Source organism: Eurytemora carolleeae, unplaced genomic scaffold (assembly GCF_000591075.1).
Source record: "Eurytemora carolleeae unplaced genomic scaffold, Eaff_2.0 scaffold980, whole genome shotgun sequence".
NCBI classification, from domain to species: Eukaryota; Metazoa; Arthropoda; class Copepoda; order Calanoida; family Temoridae; genus Eurytemora; species Eurytemora carolleeae.
In genome coordinates, this window is record NW_019396866.1 from 58,372 (window position 1) to 78,952 (window position 20,581).

General features: G+C 33.3%; 2 protein-coding genes across 4 annotated transcripts; both read left to right on the forward strand.

Moving 5' to 3' along the window:
• The first annotated feature begins 1,873 nt into the window (after nucleotides 1-1,873).
• LOC111709541 (cytochrome b-c1 complex subunit Rieske, mitochondrial) lies at nucleotides 1,874-6,365 on the forward strand. 2 transcript variants are annotated; one of them, XM_023483239.1, is made up of 8 exons: nucleotides 1,874-2,041; nucleotides 3,210-3,290; nucleotides 3,890-3,953; nucleotides 4,172-4,328; nucleotides 4,795-4,920; nucleotides 5,051-5,135; nucleotides 5,612-5,745; nucleotides 6,164-6,365. In XM_023483239.1, exons 1-8 carry the CDS (start codon nucleotides 1,909-1,911, stop codon nucleotides 6,209-6,211), a joined length of 828 nt encoding a protein of 275 aa, XP_023339007.1. In that variant the 5' UTR covers nucleotides 1,874-1,908; the 3' UTR covers nucleotides 6,212-6,365. The 2 variants fall into 2 exon arrangements, with proteins under 2 accessions (XP_023339007.1, XP_023339008.1); XM_023483240.1 differs by lacking the exon at nucleotides 3,210-3,290.
• A 3,686-nt stretch (nucleotides 6,366-10,051) lies between these two features.
• Nucleotides 10,052-20,428, forward strand: LOC111709534 (uncharacterized aarF domain-containing protein kinase 2). Of its 2 annotated transcripts, XM_023483230.1 has the most exons (15): nucleotides 10,052-10,202; nucleotides 10,734-10,846; nucleotides 11,023-11,097; nucleotides 11,205-11,282; nucleotides 12,256-12,345; nucleotides 12,752-12,865; nucleotides 13,193-13,257; nucleotides 13,712-13,804; nucleotides 14,905-14,939; nucleotides 15,859-15,959; nucleotides 16,894-16,952; nucleotides 17,015-17,065; nucleotides 18,323-18,439; nucleotides 19,910-19,957; nucleotides 20,156-20,428. In XM_023483230.1, the coding sequence occupies exons 1-15, from the start codon at nucleotides 10,112-10,114 to the stop codon at nucleotides 20,292-20,294; spliced, it is 1,269 nt and encodes a 422-aa protein (XP_023338998.1). In that variant the 5' UTR covers nucleotides 10,052-10,111; the 3' UTR covers nucleotides 20,295-20,428. The 2 variants fall into 2 exon arrangements, with proteins under 2 accessions (XP_023338998.1, XP_023338999.1); XM_023483231.1 differs by lacking the exons at nucleotides 10,052-10,202; nucleotides 10,734-10,846 and having other exon boundaries at nucleotides 12,278-12,345.
• The last annotated feature ends 153 nt before the right edge of the window (nucleotides 20,429-20,581 follow it).

Below are 20,581 nucleotides of genomic sequence, written 5' to 3' on the forward strand. Positions count from 1 at the left end.
CAGATTATTTTCCCAATACCTGAGGGTTAAGATTGATACAGGGATCAGTAACATTTTGTAAATTACATTTTCGTATAGTAACATTTTGTACAGATAACATTTGTTTACATGGAAAACTCGAAAAGGGTTTAAATTACTGACTAAAGTCTAAAAAAAAGATTTATGACTTGTCACACATTGAAGTTTATTAAGATACAGGGTGTCCCACGAAACATGAGAGTTGGTAAATAGTTTAAAATGTCTTCTTCCATAATTTCTTAAGCTGTTTGATATAAGAAAATAACAAAAAATATTATTTGGCAGTCATATAGTTGTAAACATGATTTTAGATTAAAATGTATTTGAGTAAAAGATTTTTTTAACAAAGTAAACTGCAAAAAGTCTTTATAAATTAATACAGTATATGGAAGAAGACATTTAAAACTATTCACAAACTGTCATGTTTCGTGGGACACCCTGTAGATATTTTGCTTGGTTTGCCTTTTTTTCTTAAGTTCTTTTAAGAAGCTATTTGCATAAAAATAAAAAATAAACTGTTGGTATGATGTAGAGATTTGAGATAAACTATAAATAAATGTATAACTAAAAATATTGAATCACAAATAGCGAATACTTATTTTTAACACAGGAAGTAAAGGAAGTAAATCAAGAAAAGCTCAAGCACGAAAATCTTCAGTTTCCCAAAACTAAAGTTCAAAAAACTAATCTCTCCTGCAAGCTTGAGGATGAGTACAACATGAGTAGCATCTCCTAAACCCAGCCATATAATTTCAATTTTGGCCATGTTACCTTTTTGCTTTCCGATGGTTCATTATAATCGTTTAAAGTTGGTAAAAGAAGTGAAAAGAATATGAGCTTATTAAATAAAAAATTAAACTCTTTAATTTCACAAGATAGAAATAAAAATTCCTAACAATTCATTTCAGAGAGCACTCAATTTTTCTTAATTTAAAGAAAAAAGAAATCGTTACACATAATATTGGAAACAAAATTCAGATGTTAAGCCTATCATCTCCGTTTATTCCATCTTTCTTTCATTCTTCGTTTCCTTTTCATTTTTTTTTCATTTTTTTTCATTTTTTCTTTTGTTTCAGATAGTGTGCCCCCTCTTTGCACCCCCTAAGGGATAAAATGGAGGGGTACATGCCCCTTTTGCCCCCCCTGCTACCTGTATACAATAAACAGGCTAACAAATTTTGAAAACTTTGAATGCTAACATCTCATCATTTTTTCAAGAGGATTATACAAAACAACTTATCTAAAAAAAGGAGGAGAATGCAAATTCATTGCACTCTCCTTTTTGGGGAAAGGGGGGTGCACCTCCCCTGATTGCGGGTCTGGCGGTCTGGAAACTTTCAATCATTTTTCATCGTTTATCTCCATTTTTGCCCCCTGAATTCAGAACTTAATGAACTTTGTTTAAAAGATCATTAGTTCACTCGACTAGTATTTCAGTTGATACGACACCATGAAAAGCAAATTCTTTTCAAAGACGACATTAGTATTATCCTTGAATCTATTATGTAAGCTTGTAACGGGGCATTTCGCTTGCAGACATATTGAAACAGCTGAGCTTATGAAATGTCTTAAAATGCCAAAAGAGAACTTTCGTAAAATTATCCCGTTCACAACAATTACATGAGTTCTGTTATAGCTTTCTTTTGAAAATTACATTTTGATAACGACAGGTTTGGGACTAGATTAGTTTCAAATTTTGTCTGAACGGATCTTACGGAATTTGAAAGTGTAATGCCGATAATTTATTGATTCACCTATGCCTAACCTCTTAATTATTCAACATCAATTTAAAACAAACACTTAATCAATACGGATTTCTCACATCAAAATTCAATTTAGTTTTGTAAATATTTTTTATATTTTTTTTATGATTACGTTTCTACAGACATAATGCAGTCTGTTGTACGAGCAGCAAGTATCGGTCAGCTGTCTAGAGCTACTGCTGTAGCTGTTCCCAGCAATGTTGCTGGAGTAGCTGCTCCAGTCCCAGCAGCTGCAGCTCCTGTTTTAGTCCAACCAGCAGGTACTGCTTCTTAGATCTATATTGGGATAATTTCCTAGAGAACAATTTTGGACCCCCTCCCCTCTTATTAATTTTGTACATGGTATATCTTATGTAACACATGGATATAATTGGTCATGTGGCCGTAGCGCCCGGCCCCCTAGTCTGTTCGAGTCGCTGCGCTCGGCCTTGAAATTGTCTTAAAATAACCTAACCCTAATCTCTAGGACGGACCCCTATATAGGTTCTAAAGGTTTGAGGACTAAAGTGGAAGTTGTTTGTTTTAGGACGGGGCGTTTTGTTTTGGCGCACTGAATTAGTTAACGAAAGATATGTTAAGGAAAGTTTTCTAGATTTATGGACCGCCCCCCCCCCTCCCTCTTCATCAAAAAGTAAATGAAATGTTAATCATCTGGCCGCAGCGCTCGGCTCAAAGCCTGTCCAAGCCGCGGCGATCGTCCCATTATCCTGTTCTTTAGCCTCAGCGCACGGCACAGAAAGTGTCTGAATCTAATCCTGAAATAATATAAATTTTATGTACAGTTTGTGATGATGAGGGGAGGAGGTAAAAAAATCGGTTATTTCCTGGAGAACAATTTATTCCCCCCCCCCCCCCTTCTAACAATTTTTGTACATTCATCTTGGATTAAGATGGTCATGTGGCCGCAGCGCGACATGACCCTAACCTGACCATAAATATATACCAATTTTTTTGAAAATTGTTGAAAATGAAGGCCTGTCTTGGCCGCAGCGTTCGGCCCCCTAGCCTGTCCTAGCCGCAGCGCTCGGCCCAGAAATTGTCCTTACCTAACCCTGAAATAATACATAATACATTTTTTGTGTGTTTAAAAGATTAAGTTGAAAACTAGGTCATGTACAAAATTGATAGGAGATGGTCCAAAAATCCTTCTCTAGGACAGACCCCTAAAATCATTCTCCAGGACTGAGCCTTGCTCTGTCTGAGACGTATTCTGAAATATTTGCTTATAATTATTTTAAACTAAATAAGGATTTTCCAAGGAAACTAACTTAAATTAAATGGGAGATATGAAGGCGAGCCTACAATAGAAATTCCTACAGTTGATACTTCATTTTAATTTTATTTGTCTCTAAGAAAGGAGAATGGAGGGGGGGGGGTTTGATTGATGTGTTTCAGCGAATATTTAGGAGTTTACCTGTGTTATTTCAGCAATCCCGTTAACCAGCTTCTCCATGGGTAAACTCCTAACTGGGAGAGAGGGACAGCTCAGGGTATCTTCAGGAATAGGGGGTAGGAGTTTTATCTTATAGCAATCGGAGAGGAGGGGATTTGACGAGCAATGTTTATAAAAAAGATAAGCAAAAGATGTGACTTCTTACGATATTTTGGAATTTTAAAGTTGTAGCACTCTGCAGCTAGTTACTACAGTTAGAATTTCTTTCTGTAGTACATAGCTTAAAACACCAAACACACCTTCTTGTCCAATTCCATATCTCTTAAAAATATTTTTTTTACCTCTAATTTTGTTTCTTAGTAATCACCCCACTCCCCTTTTGCCTCATTTCATTTAATTGTAGCTATTTTTGTATGAAAAAGAAATCACTTTAGTATCTAGATATAAAAATCAAAACAAAAATGAATGAAAGCTTTGGTTTTGATGAACATTAATTGATTATTTAGTTGGTCTATTTTCTAATTGGGTTCTTTGGTAGCCTATTATGCCGATTAACCTAGAAAGATCTAGCATGTCTCTGGAAAAATTATTTAATTAAAAAGATCGGACTAAAAACCTGGAATATGGGAGGGAATTGAAACTCCACCTAATAGGAAGGGATGCCTCGAGCAATCCCTGCAGAGAATGATTTGATTTGATTTTGAAATAATTTTAGTTGGAACCCAGATCCGAAGCTACCATGCTGGAAATGTTGAGGTTCCTGATTTCTCCTACTACAGGTTCGTTTAAAACTTTTAAAGGGAGTGTTATTTATTTATAACTGATAATTAAACAAAAGCAAATAAAGTAAGAAACAGACTGAAAAAAAACTTTCTCGTGAAACATTTCCTCTTAACGCATAATGTATAATTACTCATTGATAATTTCTTTTCAAATTGAAATAACCCCTCCCTGGCCCCATGAATAAACTTCAATTGGGAAACTTTTTATTGTTTAGACGATCTGCCACCAAGGACCCCACCAGCAACAACAAGGCGACCTCTGAGAGTAGACAAGGGTTCAGTTACGTGATGGCCGGAGGACTTGGAGTTCTCGGAGCTTACTCCGCTAAATCCATCGTAAACCAGTTCGTTTCATCCTGGTCTGCATCTCAGGTCAGAATTCAATAAAAAATAAAATAGTATTTACATTAGAAATCCTGCCCCCCTCTCTTTGACATTTTTTAAAGTTTCCTTATTTTATAAATGATTATAGGGGCCGGGAAATACGTACATTTTTGGAGAAAAGTATCATAAATTCCCCCCCCCCCCAATTCAAGAAAAATCATATCTCCCTATTATCGAAGAAGAGATAGGGGAGAGGGTCCGGGGGGGGGGGGTTATTCTTAAAATTATAAGATGATTTTATTAGAAGAAGTATTTTGTTGAAAAGTATTCTGGAAATTTTATAAACATTTTTTATTCTTGAAAAAATAAATTGTTGGTAAGAAGTATGATGAATTGGGAGAGGACGCGCTAGTTCCTTTCCCCTCCCCTCCTCAAGGGGGGGGGGGTAATTCCTTAAAATATCTCCTTTTGAAAATCCAATAACATCATCATTGAAAAATGAATATGCGTGCAGGATGTTTTAGCGCTTGCAAAGATCGAGATCAAGCTGGCGGATATTCCTGAGGGTAAGAACATGACCTTCAAGTGGAGAGGGAAACCCCTGTTCATCCGACACAGGGGAGCAGAAGAGATTGCTCAGGTAACCCTCGTGGAAAATATAAAAATTTTATTTCAAATAAATCCGATTTTTATTTCTGGTAAATTTCGAAATCTTTTCATGTATTTGGATCCGGATCCTTACAGATCGATATTGAAATTATGCTTTCTAGGTCCGAGCTGTTGATCCCGCTACCCTGAGGGACCCTCAGTCTGATGAGGAGAGAGTAAAGGATGCTGAATGGCTGGTCATCCTCGGTAACTAAAATATTTTCTTAATAAAAATTTTTAAAAAACAGATATTTTGGAATTCGTAATAAGTAGATAACTGCGCAGAGAATTTAACTTCTTCTAAACGTCAACTTTATGAAGTGTTTGAAAATACAAAAATAAATGAACTAAATTTAGATTTTTGAATTCAAATTTTCAACTCTTACCATCTTTTTTACTGCAAGGTTTTTCTTCAGAGTTCAGAACTGTTGTATTGTAATTCATCAATTAAAGAACTTCCCGGATTAAGTGTCTCGGATATCCCTCAAGGTTATTGGTATCGCACGGATTAAAAGCACTTAGTTACCAATATTGATATCAAGCTCAGTGATCGTAGATTAGTGCTATTGGATTCAAAAGTTCCGACCTGACATTATAATTATGTCACTTAAAATAATCTCGAAAATAGTAAGAAAAATATTCAAGATGTTGCTCGAAACATTGACATGAATATATATATGCAGGTGTATGCACCCATCTTGGCTGTGTTCCTATTGCCAATGCTGGTGAGTTTGGTGGTTATTACTGCCCCTGCCACGGATCCCATTACGATGCTTCTGGAAGGATTAGGAAGGGACCTGCTCCCCTTAATCTAGAGGTAGGATTCCTCCTCCAGGGCATTTTTACTTTTAAATATCTAGATTCTAGATATATAATATCTATTTTAAGTATTTTTTTTCGTTTCTTTTCATTTTCATTCTCAAGTCACTTTTGTCGAGAAACTCTTCTGAAAATTATCATATTTCTAAAAGAGAAACGTGGAAAGCTTATTCATTCTTGATGAGGCAAAGCTTTAGAGAGTGCCGTTGTAAATCAGACATTCCTCTCTTCACTTGGAATTACGTTTAAAGTCTCTTTAACTTAGTTCTTGTTTTATGCTGACAAACAAACTTATTTTGAACAGAAAATATCAGTATTTGCATATTTATTATGAAGGAAACTTAAAATGTTAGAAATTTAGCCCCTGGAGATAAAATTGAAAACTGGTTTATTTGGTTTATTATATTTTTGTTCAGGTTCCCGAGCACGAGTTCATGGAAGACGGTATCCTTGTTGTTGGTTAAACTCTGCTCCTTCCTCATAGTTAACTTTGTACTGATTTATCAATTGATCGCTCAAGCTTGATCAATCGACTAATCAAAACTATTTAATGCTATCAGATATCACTTACATTCAAATATACCTTGAACAATTAGATTATGTGTTGGACATTTCAGATGAACATGTTGTTTATTAGAACCTGCTCAGCAGGCTACAGCACGCTGGTCAGATCGGTTCAGTGTAGATCAATAGTCAGGGAACCATGATAACGATTTTGTAAATTGAAATTGAATTTTGCGTTCAAGTGTATATTGTAAACCAGAATAAACTAAAGAACTGAAATGCAGTTCACAGTTTCTCCAAAGGGCCACAAAACTTTTATAAATTATTTTATAAATAGTGGAAACAATTACAAAAGAAAATACCCCTTCTTGTGAAGTTATGTATGTCGCCTTATGACCGTAAAGTCGCCGGTTTATTATCAACTTCTTAAAATAAAGGATATTCGGCATTGAAATAACTTTTTTACATTTATGCGCGCGGGATAATGACATATTTTTAGAAGTGAAAAAAAAATAAAATGAATTTTTTCAAATCTGTCGAACTCTTAGTTAAAGTTGATGTCTTACTTCTTTTGTAACTTTTCAGACTATTGGAAGTATTGGTGGATCCATATAAACGTAACACTGAATATATTTATTTTTAAATTTGTTCATTTATAAAATTCTTTACTAATGAATAGTTAAGCTTCAAGACACTGTAGTCATTCAAATTGTCATTTATTTTAAAAGGGGTATTTTCGATTTACCAGGGTATGTCCTGAAAACCATTATCTCACTTATAATGTAGTAAATACAGTCGTTTTTCTAGCTTAATAAGGGTTTAATTCTGATAATTTCCTACATTGTTTGTGAACTAGAAAAAACGTCAGGCACTTTAAAGAAAACCACAATGGAGAGATGATATTATCTCCTACATTTTTTATCAAAGAAAGCTCTTAGAGATACTTTTAGACATGACACTTTTGATGGAGGATCAAATAAAGCTATAGATACCTTTGAATTAGACATGACACAATTGATGGAGGATTAAATAAAGCTATAGAAACCTTTGAATTAGACATGCCATTGTTGATGGAGGATCAAATAAAGCTATAGATACCTTTGAATTAGACATGACACAATTGATGGAGGATCAAATAAAGCTATATATACCTTTGAATTAGACATGACACAATTGATGGAGGATCAAATAAAGCATAGATACCTTTGAATTATGCATGATACTATTGATGAGGATCAAATACAGCTATAGATACCTTTAAATTATATATGACACTATTGTTGAGGGTCAAATAAAGCTATAGATACCTTTGAATTAGACATGACACTGTTGATGGAGGATCAAATAAAGCCATAGATACCTTTGAATTAGACATGACACTATTGATGGAGGATCAAATAAAGCTATAGATACCTTTGAATTAGACATGACACTGTTGATGGAGGATCAAATAAAGCTATAGAAACCTTTGAATTCGACATGACACTATTGTTGGAGAATCAAATGAAGCTATAGATACCTTTGAATTAGACATGACACTGTTGATGGAGGACCAAATAAAGCTATAGATACCTTTGAATTAGACATGACACTGTTGATGGAGGACCAAATAAAGCTATAGATACCTTTGAATTAGACATGATAATATTGAAGGAGGATCAAATAAAGCTATAGATACCTTTGAATTATACATGACACTATTGATGGAGGATCAAATAAAGCTAAGATACCTTTATATTATACATGACACTATTGTTGGAGGACCAAATAAAGCTATAGATACCTTTAAATTATACATGACACTATTGTTGGAGGATCAAATAAAGCTAAGAAACCTTTAAATTATACATGACACTATTGTTGGAGGATCAAATAAAGCTAAGATACCTTTATATTATACATGACACTATTGTTGGAAGATCAAATGAAGCTATAGATACCTTTAAATTATATATGACACTGTTGTTGAGAGTCAAATAAAGCTAAGATACCTTTAAATTATATACGACACTTTTGTTGAGGGTCAAATAAAGCTAAGATACCTTTGAATTAGACATGACAATATTGATGGAGGATCAAATGAAGCTAAGATACCTTTGAATTAGACATGACAATATTGATGGAGGATCAATTAAAATAGCGTCTACATGATGCACATTACAACTTAAAAAAAAAAATTTTATTGGTTTTCCGTAGAGCTGTGAAGGATGGATTGGGAGCAAGAAAAAAACGGATTTTAATTCGAGTATTTAAAACCACATCTGTTTTCAGGAACACATGACAATTCTAATCTTTGGTTTACTTATTCATGAACAGTGACGAATTACAAGTCTAAAAGATGTCCCAATACATTTGGGAAATAATTGATCAACCACGTCATTTTTCTTTAATAACTTTGTTAAACTGATAATATTAACAAAAGCATTTAGTATCTAAGACCTTTAGTCTTGGGATTTTTCAAATTAAAATATTTTTCAGATTTTCATTAATTAGTTAATATTATCCAAATAATTTATCTAAATATGATTTTCGACAATGTTTGACACAATTTTCACGCGCATAACTTTTTTTATACTTACTTTCTGGATACATTTATTGTCATTAAATAGCTTTAAAAAATGACCAATTGCAGTTGTTTCTGAATTCTCATCTTTATAAGGAAACCTTGTTGTAAAGGATGAACGTTTAATTGGATGTGTGTTTATCTAATTTACTTCTTAGGGTTTTTAACATTATGTTTGTGCATGAATATACCTTCAAAATCCTTTAAATTTCACCAATAAGACCCATAATATCAGTTTTAAGGGACTGAAAAGGAAAAATGAAAGGGGGTTTAGGCTGAAATCTAAGCATTTTAATTGCAGAAGATGAAGAGGTATTGAAGTTTTTTTTTATGTGATTTGTTTACATTTTTTCAAATTGATTTTGATGGTAACTTTTAACTTTTTTACTCTATTAGATTAAGATCACCAAACTTTTTTTTCGCTAATACTCTTACTCTGATCCCATATAAAAGCCAAGCGGTGTAACCAGGATGTAATTTAGAGGGACTGTAAATGAAAAATAAAACCTAAGCATTTTAGAAGTTGATCGAGACACATGATAGTTTATCTGATGTTCCTGTCTCAAGAAATTGAAATAAAACTGTTAAATTTATACGGAAAGGTATATATATATAACATTTTGTATAAGAATACTGGGTTTAATTGGATTTTATTCAGCAAATACGCAACCAATCTGAAAACGACGATATCCCAAAGGAGCCTAAGAAACTTAGGTTTGCTTCTATTATTATTTGAATTTAATAATTTTTCATTTATAAAAGATATAATTGATCATATTATTTATCCGTCCGTATCACGTAACCAGAACTCCCACCAATGGCAGTGCAGTATACTGGTCACGTGATACAGACGGAGTCACGTAATAAAAATATATTTAAAATGCTTTTATGATAGCAACTGTTTTTTATAATATAAAGAAATATCAAAGTAAAATATCGCAGATTTCTCTGTTTTCTTCAATGAATTTTATAAAAACTTGTTAACAACAAATTTTCTATTTTGATCAGACATACACTTCCCCTGGGGTTACTTAAGTTAGCACAAAAAAACCTTAAGTCGGATAGGTTTAGCAGTTTTTTCGTTTATTGGATACAAACCATACAGACAGATACAGGCTAAATATAGATAATTAAAGATCACTTAAAATTTTTTTTTTCTAAACTCGGTTTTGCCATTGCTACCCATTTTACAGCTTACATTTTTTTTTGGAGGGCAGGGAAGGGTACGGGTTGGTTTTATGTCTGGTTTGAGTTTCCTGACCCTGAATAGAACCTGGTAGTACTATTGAAATCTCTTATGACCTCCTCCCTTGTCCTTCTCCGGGGGATCTTCATACTCATCATCTTCTCTCCAACCCTCCTCCTCTCCCCGCTTATACTCACACAAAGTAAGCAATAATATTATATTGAAAGATAACACGGTTCGACTTTATATGAATCCCACAAAGAAGGGGAAAGTTAACAATTTATTCTAACAGTATTGTAGTTTTATGTACTTCTTTCCTTATGTTTTGGTTTTTGGTTTCTTACGGTGTCAACAAATGATACTTTTATTTAACTAAGATTAAATGTATTTTTATAGATTTGCGACAAAACCAATTCTTAAATATAGTAAGTTAGCAAATACAATTATGGAAAGTAGATTTGGAAGTAAGCTGTGCTGCTCTATGCAAATGCCAACAATAGTTTGATATTCTATCGGCCTTCTCGTTCATGTTCAATTAATTTTTTTCAATGGCTTGATTTATCATGATATGCTGAGTGCTGACCTAAACAATAAACAATATCAATCTTCCGGTATAATCTTTTAACTTGAATTAAAAAAGAGACATGATTTTTTTTTTTTTTCTCAAAATCTTAAGATATTTATAGCTTTAGAACAGATTAGAAAGCTATTAACTTAGATCTTGATAATTCAGGAGGCCAGAACACCTGGTTGGACCTATTCACATTTTCCTGTGAGTTGGCTGGTCCTGTTTATATCAAACTCTGCCAGTGGGCCAGCACTAGGAGAGATATTTTCCCAGATACGGTAGATTAAAAAAAATCACCATTTTGTATTTTTCAGTTTTCACGCTATTTTTATTCTCAAGATTTCCGCAATTTATTTTTTCAAGTTTTTATCGTTTTTTATATTCTCATGTTTACTCGCATTTTTGAAATACCTTAAAAAAGTTTATTTTCTTAATTTCAATTTATCTCTTTAAGGTTTGCCGTAAGCTGAGTAAGTTACAAAGAAACACAAGCCCCCACTCCTGGGAACACACTTTTAATCTTCTCCAGGTAAAAATTATTTGATAACATTTTTTACATTAATCAATGTCACTCCTGAATTATAATTGACTGACCGACCGACTGATTGATTGATTGATTGATTGACCTCTGTTCAGCGTTGTTATGATGGAAGATATGAGAAAGTATTCTCCAGGTTAGACAGAGAACCAGTTGGGTCAGGATGCTGTGCTCAGGTTTTAATTACTTTCCACTTCTATTTTCTATATTTTGTAATTTTCTTTAAATTCTATTTTTTTCCAATTCAACTGACAAGGAATCATGTTTGTTGTTTATTTTTGTCCCTTTAATCTCTTTATATCCGGTTCTGTATTACTTGAAGGGACTCCTTTAATCTCTTTATATCCGGTTCTGTATTACTTTTTAATCTCTTTATATCCGGTTCTGTATTACTTTAAGGGACTCCTTTAATCTTTTTATATCCGGTTCTGTATTACTTGAAGGGACTCTTTTAATCTCTTTATATCCGGTTCTGTATTACTTGAAGGGACTCCTTTAATCTCTTTATATCCGGTTATGTATTACTTGAAGTGACTCCTTTAATCTCTTTATATCCGGTTCTGTATTACTTGAAGTGACTCCTTTAATCTCTTTATATCCGGTTCTGTATTACTTAAAGGGACTCCTTTAATCTCTTCATATCCGGTTCTGTATTACTTGAAGGGACTCTTTTAATCTCTTTATATCCGGTTCTGTATTACTTGGGACTCTTTTAATCTCTTTATATCCGGTTCTGTATTACTTGATAGGGACTCAAGGCGTAATTTTCAGTGGCTCTCCATCTGAGAGGCGTGTCCGGTTGACAATGTTTAAGATTTATTTAAAGGCTGTTTTATATTTTAGAAATATTAATATTAAACAAAAAAAAATTTGCGTATCGTTTTGGCCTATAATATTTTGTATTTTGAGGTATACAATATACATCCCACGCCATCTGTGTTGAGTTCACACATTGCCATCTTTATAGGGAGGGTAACTTGAAACATTACGCTCACAGTCCCTTTAAAAAGATATAAACCTGGAAAATAAAAATATGTAAATTATGTAGTTAGGAAGTTGAAAAATGGGATACTTTCATTTTTTTTTAATTTTAAAAATGTCCGTTACTATCTACCCCTGGTCTACAGCCCTGTATTAAATGATGTTAAGGTGTATCGAGGTTGTGTTGTAGAGAATGGTGTTGAGGTTGAGGTAGCAGTTAAAGTGGTTCATCCTGGTCTCCGGGATCTCCTTAATAAGGTAAAAATACATAGAAAATTATTATCTTTTATTTCTTGGTCATCGCTATAGTTCAAGAGCGCATTAATAAACAACTCCAAGTTGGTGACACGTGTAGTTGTTGAAATGATTAATCAATCAACAGTACAAACGATTGACAGTTCAAATGATCATTAATTCTAAAGATTATAAGCTCATATGATCAACATTTCAAATGATCAATAGTTCAAATGATGGACAGTTCAAATAATCATTAGTTTAAAAGATCAATAGTTCAAAGCATCAATAGTTAAAAGAGTGATAGTTCAATCGATCAATAGCTCAAACAGAAGTAGTTCAAATAGGATAGCATCAGGTCTGTTAGGTATTTCATCTCCATATGCTCCAAAATCAGTCTACCGGGAGAGGGGTATAATATAATGTTTAGGACCTGGCTGTGATGAAGTATATGAGTAGATGTATTACCTGGATATTCCCCAGTTTGACCTGGCTGAGTTTAGAGACCGGGGTAGAGGAGTTCGGTCAACTTATGACAGGACAGGTATTAATCACACACAAGCTACAACATGCATTAACATCATCATGAATCTTTCTGCTAAAAATTCATTTAGTTTCCTTGTTCAACGATAAAATTACGTTCCTAAGTGGATTTTTACAATTGAGAAAATGATTTTGACCGGTGCCGTGACAAACTCCTGAAAGACAAACTCCTGAAAGACAAACTCCAGGAGTTTGTCTTTCCGGAGTTTGTCTTTCAGGAGTTTGTCTTTCAGGAGTTTGTCACGGCGCCATTTTGAACGATATAAATTGCATCATTTTTTCTTAAGCGGGAGGAACTAGATTTTTTTCTTATTTAGCTCAATTTCAGGTTGACTTAGAAAAAGAAGGCGATCATTTAGAAGTATTTAGAAAACATTTTTCAAAAAACCAAAGGTAAATTTTCAATTAAACATTTGAATTAAACAATTGAATGTTTTTTGAAATTAGAGATATTTAATTTGTTGACAGTTAAGAGTTGTATTAAGGATGATTCTGATACATATGGAATCTAGTTATCTAGCATCATGGATATAACTGTCGAAGCTCATTAAAAAATTTAAAAAAGATATATTAACGCTGTCGTAGAATGTTTCACTGATAATCAATTTAAAAATATTTTTTTTTCAGTTTTCAATTTTGATGCAAAATTTCAATCATAGCTTGAAGAAAATATAATTTTAGAACATAGGTGTATAATTTTAAGAACCCCCCCCCCCCCCGCCTCTGCATTATTTTCCTCAATTCAGCGAGAGAGAAACATTTAAAAAATTATTTTTCCGCTCTGCATAATTATCTCTAAGGTCTGGGAAAACATGGCTTTTCAAGAAAATATACACCCCTGTTTTAGAATCCGGTTTCCACGACCTCTTCGTCATCTCAGCAATACTGAGATACTGGTGGAGACCTGGGCAGACGGAGACTCAATAGATTCATATATCAGGTACCAGAGCTCGGAACTTTCTGTTATCAGTTTTATACTTGGATATGATGAATACTTTTTCAAACTTAACCACAAATTGTATAATGGGAATGTTTTTATTATAATAACGACAATATCTGTTTTTATATGCTCATGTATGAATGTTTTTATTATAATAACGACAATATCTGTTTTTATATGCTCATGTATATTAGAGGGAATATGGCAAACAAGTAGAAAAAATCGGTTGAAAAATAAAAAGAACAAAAATGTCAAAGAATTTAATCAATAGAACAAAATATGCGATGCCTTAAAGAAAAAAAAACAGAACCCATGATTTATATACATACTTGAAATGGCATGGTCAAGGGCTTTTCAAAAATGTATAATTTGTCATTTTTTGGACAAATTTTTTTTTGCAAACATTTTTACTTTAAAACTGGATTTTGCGATAAAAAATTCAATTTTCGCAAATTTGCTAATTTTTTTGCAGATTCTAAAAGTAGAGCACAAGAGCTTTCTAATGATGTATAATTTGTCATATTTGGACATAAAACATGGGATTTAGAGGGGGGATCAAATTGACCCCCCCCCTCCCCAGCGTATCCTGGTTTTCAAGTACCCCAGCAGGGATAGGGTTTATACGTACATGCATTAAATCTGCCTTATTTTTACTATCAGAAGAATAACAAGAAACTTCTAATGCAGATTTATGATGTTAAACACTGTTACTCCTGCTACATCCCTTGGAGTAATCCTAAAACTATTGTTAATCCGGATCTTAAAGTTAAACGGATTAAGGCTTGATCAACAAAATGTCACCAAAAGTTTTACTTTCGCTAATAAGGGATCGCGGATCCACCCTAAAGGACTTAATCACTTTCAGTTTGAAACAAACTCAGTTGAAGATTCTTACTTTTTTATACATCCCTGACTTCTAGTTATTCTATATTTTCCATGTAATGCAGTACACCATACTCAGCAGGTTTCGTCAACTCAAAACTGTGCACAATAAAACAAAGCATTGATTATATTCCTGAACAAAAATATTAACTCTTTTATTAGAAATACAATGCATACTTTAAAATTAATCCAAATAATGCATATGTCTATTCTTTCAGGTCTGCTGATTCGTCAGAAACAAAAATAGAATTAGGTTAGAATATTTTTAACAGCACTGCATCATCAGCCTTGTACAAGTTTGAGAACGGTTGAATATTTAAGATTCCAAAGTCCCAAAAATTCCAAAATTAAAAGCTTTTCAGTTTTCACAATATTTTGTGGTTCATCCTGTACAATGTAGTACAAAATACAAATAGCTAGCTAAATGTGTGTGAGACTCTAGGGTTTAAAGTATTTAGGGTTTGTTAGTGTATCTTAAACTGACTATCTCTCGGTTTAAAGTATTTAGGGTTTGTTAGTGTATCTTAAACTGACTATCTCTCACTTCTTGGGTCGCATGTGTCGGATGGACGTGCTGAAGATTTAGACTGTACCCTGAAGTGAGAGATGAAGTCAGTTAAAAATACACTAACTAACCCTCAAGATTCACAGTGATAAATTACGGACATTATCCAGTTACAAAGAGATATTCAGTGATTCATAGGTTTTACAATGTGGGTTTGAACCACCTACAGTGGGACCTTGAAACTTTGGATTAGGAAGAGGACTGTTAGACTTAAGTTATAATTTTTAATGGTCTTGTGATCATGAAGCACAGAAATATAAAGTGTAGCAATACACTGACCTATTTCACTCTGGTCTATATAAATAAAGTAGTAATCTCTTTTCGTTTGTATGTCACATCATAACTCAGGAACCCCTTAACCGATTTGCCTCAAATTTTGATTGGGCAACTCTGTAGAACAACAGGAATGTTCTAAGCTTGGTTTAAAAGATCTTAGTTAAATAGGTTTACTCTTATTAATCAACTTTGTTTCCAAGCGAAGCTTGTTTCCCAATCATAACAACATACGATAATTCATCGCTTAAATGTCGTTTTCCTCTTCCTTAGTTTTTTAGGTCTTACTTTACAAAATTGATTCAGGGTTATTTTTTTTATATCATTGTTTTAGCGCGGTTGGGAGTTGATATGCTCCTTCAGATGGTTTTCAAGGATAATTACTGGCACGGTGATCTTCATCCAGGGAATATACTGGTCACACATACTAGTCAGGTACTATATACTGGTCACACATACTAGTCAGATACTATATACTGGTCACACATACTAGTCAGGTACTATATATTGGTCACACATACTAGTCAGTTACTATATACTGGTCACACATACTAGTCAGGTACTATATACTGGTCAGTCATACTATTCAGGTACTATATAGTATATACTGTTCACACATACTAATCAGATACTATATACTGGTCACACATACTAGCCAGGTTCTATATACTGGTCACACATACTAGTCAGATACTATATATTGGTCACACATACTAGTCAGGTACTATATACTGGTCACACATACTAGTCAGGTACTATATACTGGTCAGTCATACTATTCAGGTACTATATAGTATATACTGGTCACACATACTAATCAGATACTATATACTGGTCACACATACTAGCCAGGTACTATATACTGGTCACACATACTGGTCAGGTACTATATACTGGTCACACATACTGGTCAGGTACTATGGGAATTGATTTTAACTTGATATAATAAGAGCATTTCCAGGGCTCATGTTTTGAATGATTTTCAAGGGCACATGTTTGAATTCATGACTGTTTTAAGCATAAATTTTTAATCATATCTAAGAAATTCATTGGCCATGTTTGAGAGAAAGAATGATTTAGGGTCAATGTTTGAAATTAATTATAGAATATTTCAGGGCCCCTGTTTGAATGAAAGAATGTTCCAGAGTCCATGTTTAGAAATAAAAATAAGGATATTTTTAAAGCCCATGTTTAAATGTGCTTGTGCCCATGTTTAGAATTAAATATAAGAATATTTCAGGGCCCATGGTTAAATGTTTAAGAATGTTCTAGGGCCCATGTTTATAATAAAATATTTCGGAGCCAATGTTTCCCTAAAATCATGACTTAATTTGATTTGATTAAGGTGTTAAATAAAATAATATTTCAGGGTCCATGTTTGAATGTCCTGGATACCGGGATATCAGCCTCATTATCTAATGTAGATAGGTAGGTTACATTTTTTTAATGTTTTTTATAAGATTAAGAAAACTGACATTTTTCTTTTTCAGGAAAAATCTAGTGGAAACTTTTCGAGCTATCGTGAAAGGTGATGGATCAAGGTAGGATTGTAAAGATACCTGATGTTTTTTTCTAGGGGTATATATTTGTTATTGTCAACCTTATTAATTGAAAACTATAACATAATTGTTTTATTGAATGATTTGATTCATTGATTCATTGATTCATTGATTCATTGATTCATTGATTCATTGGTTCATTGATTCATTGGTTCATTGGTTCATTGATTCATTGATTCATTGATTCATTGATTCATTGATTCATTAATTTATTGATTCATTGATTCATTGATTCATTGTTTTATTGATTCATTGATTCATTGATTCATTGATTCATTGATTCATTGATTCAATGATCCATTGATTCAATAATCCAGTGATTCATTGATTCGTTGTGTCGTTGATTCATTGATTCATTGATTCATTGATTCATTGGTTCATTGGTTCATTGGTTCATTGATTCATTGATTCATTGATTCATTGATTCATTGATTCATTGATTCATTGATTCATAGATTCATAGATTCAATGATCCATTGATCCATTAATTCAATGATCCATTGATTCATTGATTCGTTGATTCGTTGATTCGTTGATTCGTTGATTCGTTGATTCATTGATTCATTGATTCATTGATTCATTGATTCATTGATCCGTTGATCCGTTGATCCGTTGATCCGTTGATCCGTTGATCCGTTGATTCGTTGATTCGTTGATTCGTTGATTCATTGATTCATTGATTCATTGATCCGTTGATCCGTTGATCCGTTGATCCGTTGATCCGTTGATCCGTTGATTCGTTGATTCGTTGATTCGTTGATTCGTTGATTCGTTGATTTGTTGATTTGTTGATTTGTTGATTTGTTGATTCGTTGATTTGTTGATTCGTTGATTCGTTGATTTGTTGATTCGTTGATTCGTTGTTGATTCGTTGATTCGTTGATTCGTTGATTCGTTGGTTCATTGATTCATTGATTTTTCGTTGATTCTTCTTTGATTCTTCTTTGAGATTCTTCGTTGATTCTTCGTTGATTCTTCGTTGATTCTTCGTTGATTCTTCGTTGATTCTTCGTTGATTCTTCGTTGGTTCGTTGGTTCGTTGGTTCGTTGATTCGTTGATCGATCTGTTGATCTGTTGATCTGTTGATCTGTTGATCTGTTGATCTGTTGATCTGTTGATCTGTTGATCTGTTGATCTGTTGATTCGTTGATTCGTTGATCCGTTGGTTCATTGATTCATTGATTCATTGGTTAATTCAATGATTGAAAGAATTCTTTTATATTCTAGTTTATTGTCAGGGTTGGAGAATTGTTCTTGGATCGTAGTATTCATGAGTGTGAAGACAAGAATGGGTTTATCAAGGAGCTGGCAGAACTGGTTTTACACGCTAGGGGTCAACAGCTGACACTAGACAGGTAGAATATTACATACTTTAGAACGGAACTAGTTTTATACGCTAGAGGTCAACATCTGACCTTAGACAGGTAGAACAATATTATTTATATAGCATAACTAGTTTTACTTGCTAGAGGTCAATAGCTGACACTAGACAGGTAGAACAATATTATTTATAGAGCAGAACTAGTTTTACTTGCTAGAGGTCAACAGCTGACACTAGACAGTCGACAGGTAGAACAATATTATACATGAGAGTAAAACTAGTTCTATACGCTAGAGGTCAACAACTGACACTAGACAGGTAGAACAATATTATATTCTATAGAACAGAATTAGTTTTACACGCTAGAGGTCAACAGCTGACACCTAGACATGTAGTACAATATTATACAAAGAGTAAACCTTGATCTACACGCTAGAGGCCAACAGCTGACACTTGACAGTCGACAGGTAGAACAATATTATACATGAGAGTAGAACTAGTTCTATACGCTAGAGGTCAACAACTGACACTAGACAGGTAGAAAAATATCATATTATATAGAACAGAACTAGTTCTACACACTAGAGGTCAATAGCTGACACTATACAGGTAGAACAATATTATATTCTATAGAACAGAACTAGTTCTAGAGGTCAACAGCTGACACTAGACAGGTAGAACAATATTATATTCTATAGAACAGAACTAGTTCTATTCACTAGAAGTCAACAGCTGACACTAGACAGGTAGAACAATATTATATTCTATAGAACAGAACTAGTTCTACACAATAGAGGTCAACAGCTGACACCTAGACAGGTAGAACAATATTATATTCTATAGAACAGAACTAGTTCTACTCACTAGAGGTCAACAGCTGACACTAGTTTTCCCTAATCTTAATAACATTTTACGGGGGTTTTACGATGTTTTTATCTTTCAAAAAAGCAGCGAAATGGTTTCAAGCAAATCGTTTGTCACTAAATGTCTCCAAAACAAAGTATATAGTATTAAGAAATAGAAATATGCACTTTGACCCCAACAGTTGTAATATATCAATAGGAAATGAGATACTTGCCGCAGATCACCTGACAATCTCCTTCCTTCCAATCAACTCCTTACCTATCCAAAAAAATATCTTGATATGTGTAACCAATTATATTCAGTATCGTTAATTACTTACGGGCCAACCACTCAAAACAACCAACCCTGGTTAGGCGGGTCCAAACTGCATAGTAAATTGTGATTGCTTATTTGTAATATCTCATGCTTTGTAGTTGAATAAATATATGAATATGAATGAAATAAAAATTGATAAAGTTTAAGTGAAGAAACTTTTATGTTAAAAAAAGTTTAAATAGCTTTTGTTATAGTTTAAATCTGTGTTTTCCCGCAATTTCGTGATAACTTATCTCCTACTTTTTATATTTTTTATGAGCTGCTGATTTGTTTTGGCCAAAATAAAAAATTTCTATAGTTTTTGATATTTATTATTTGTTTTCAGGGTTGATGTCTCTGAGCTTTTGAAAACTCTTTTCTCTATTCTGTCCAGGTAACATTCAAGCTTTACTTAGTTTGAAAGATTTCAAATTTTTCTTTCTAAATTTATTATTTTACTTTCTATTACTTTTTTGAACATGTTTAATGTAAAATGTACTTAAATTTCCATTAAACGTCTATTATTTGACATGAGGTCGACCTTGATTTCTATGATAGGGGACTGATTAATATTATTGTTATGAAACTTTAGGTTTCATGTGAGGTTAGATGCATCCTTCTCCTCTGTAGTTTTAGCAGTTCTGGTCCTGGAGGGGTTGGGACGATCATTAGATCCAAATATAGATCTACTCACTAGAGCTATTCCTTATCTAGCTCTTTCCAAACCTTGAGAACATGATCAGTGATCAAACTGATAATCACACCTTGATATATGACCAAACTCATCAATCAAACCATGTGCAGTGTTAGAACCGATCAGAGAAATTCCACTAGAAGGCAAAATAATAAAAAATTTCCTATAAAACAGAGAAATTCCAAAAAACTACGGAAGTTAATTCTAATTGATTATTAATATTATATTGCAATTGTTGCAATCCTATATCGACACAGGAAAGATTTCTTTCAAAATTTATTGTTCAAGACAAAATGTTAATAAGGCAAAGTTTAACCAAGGTGC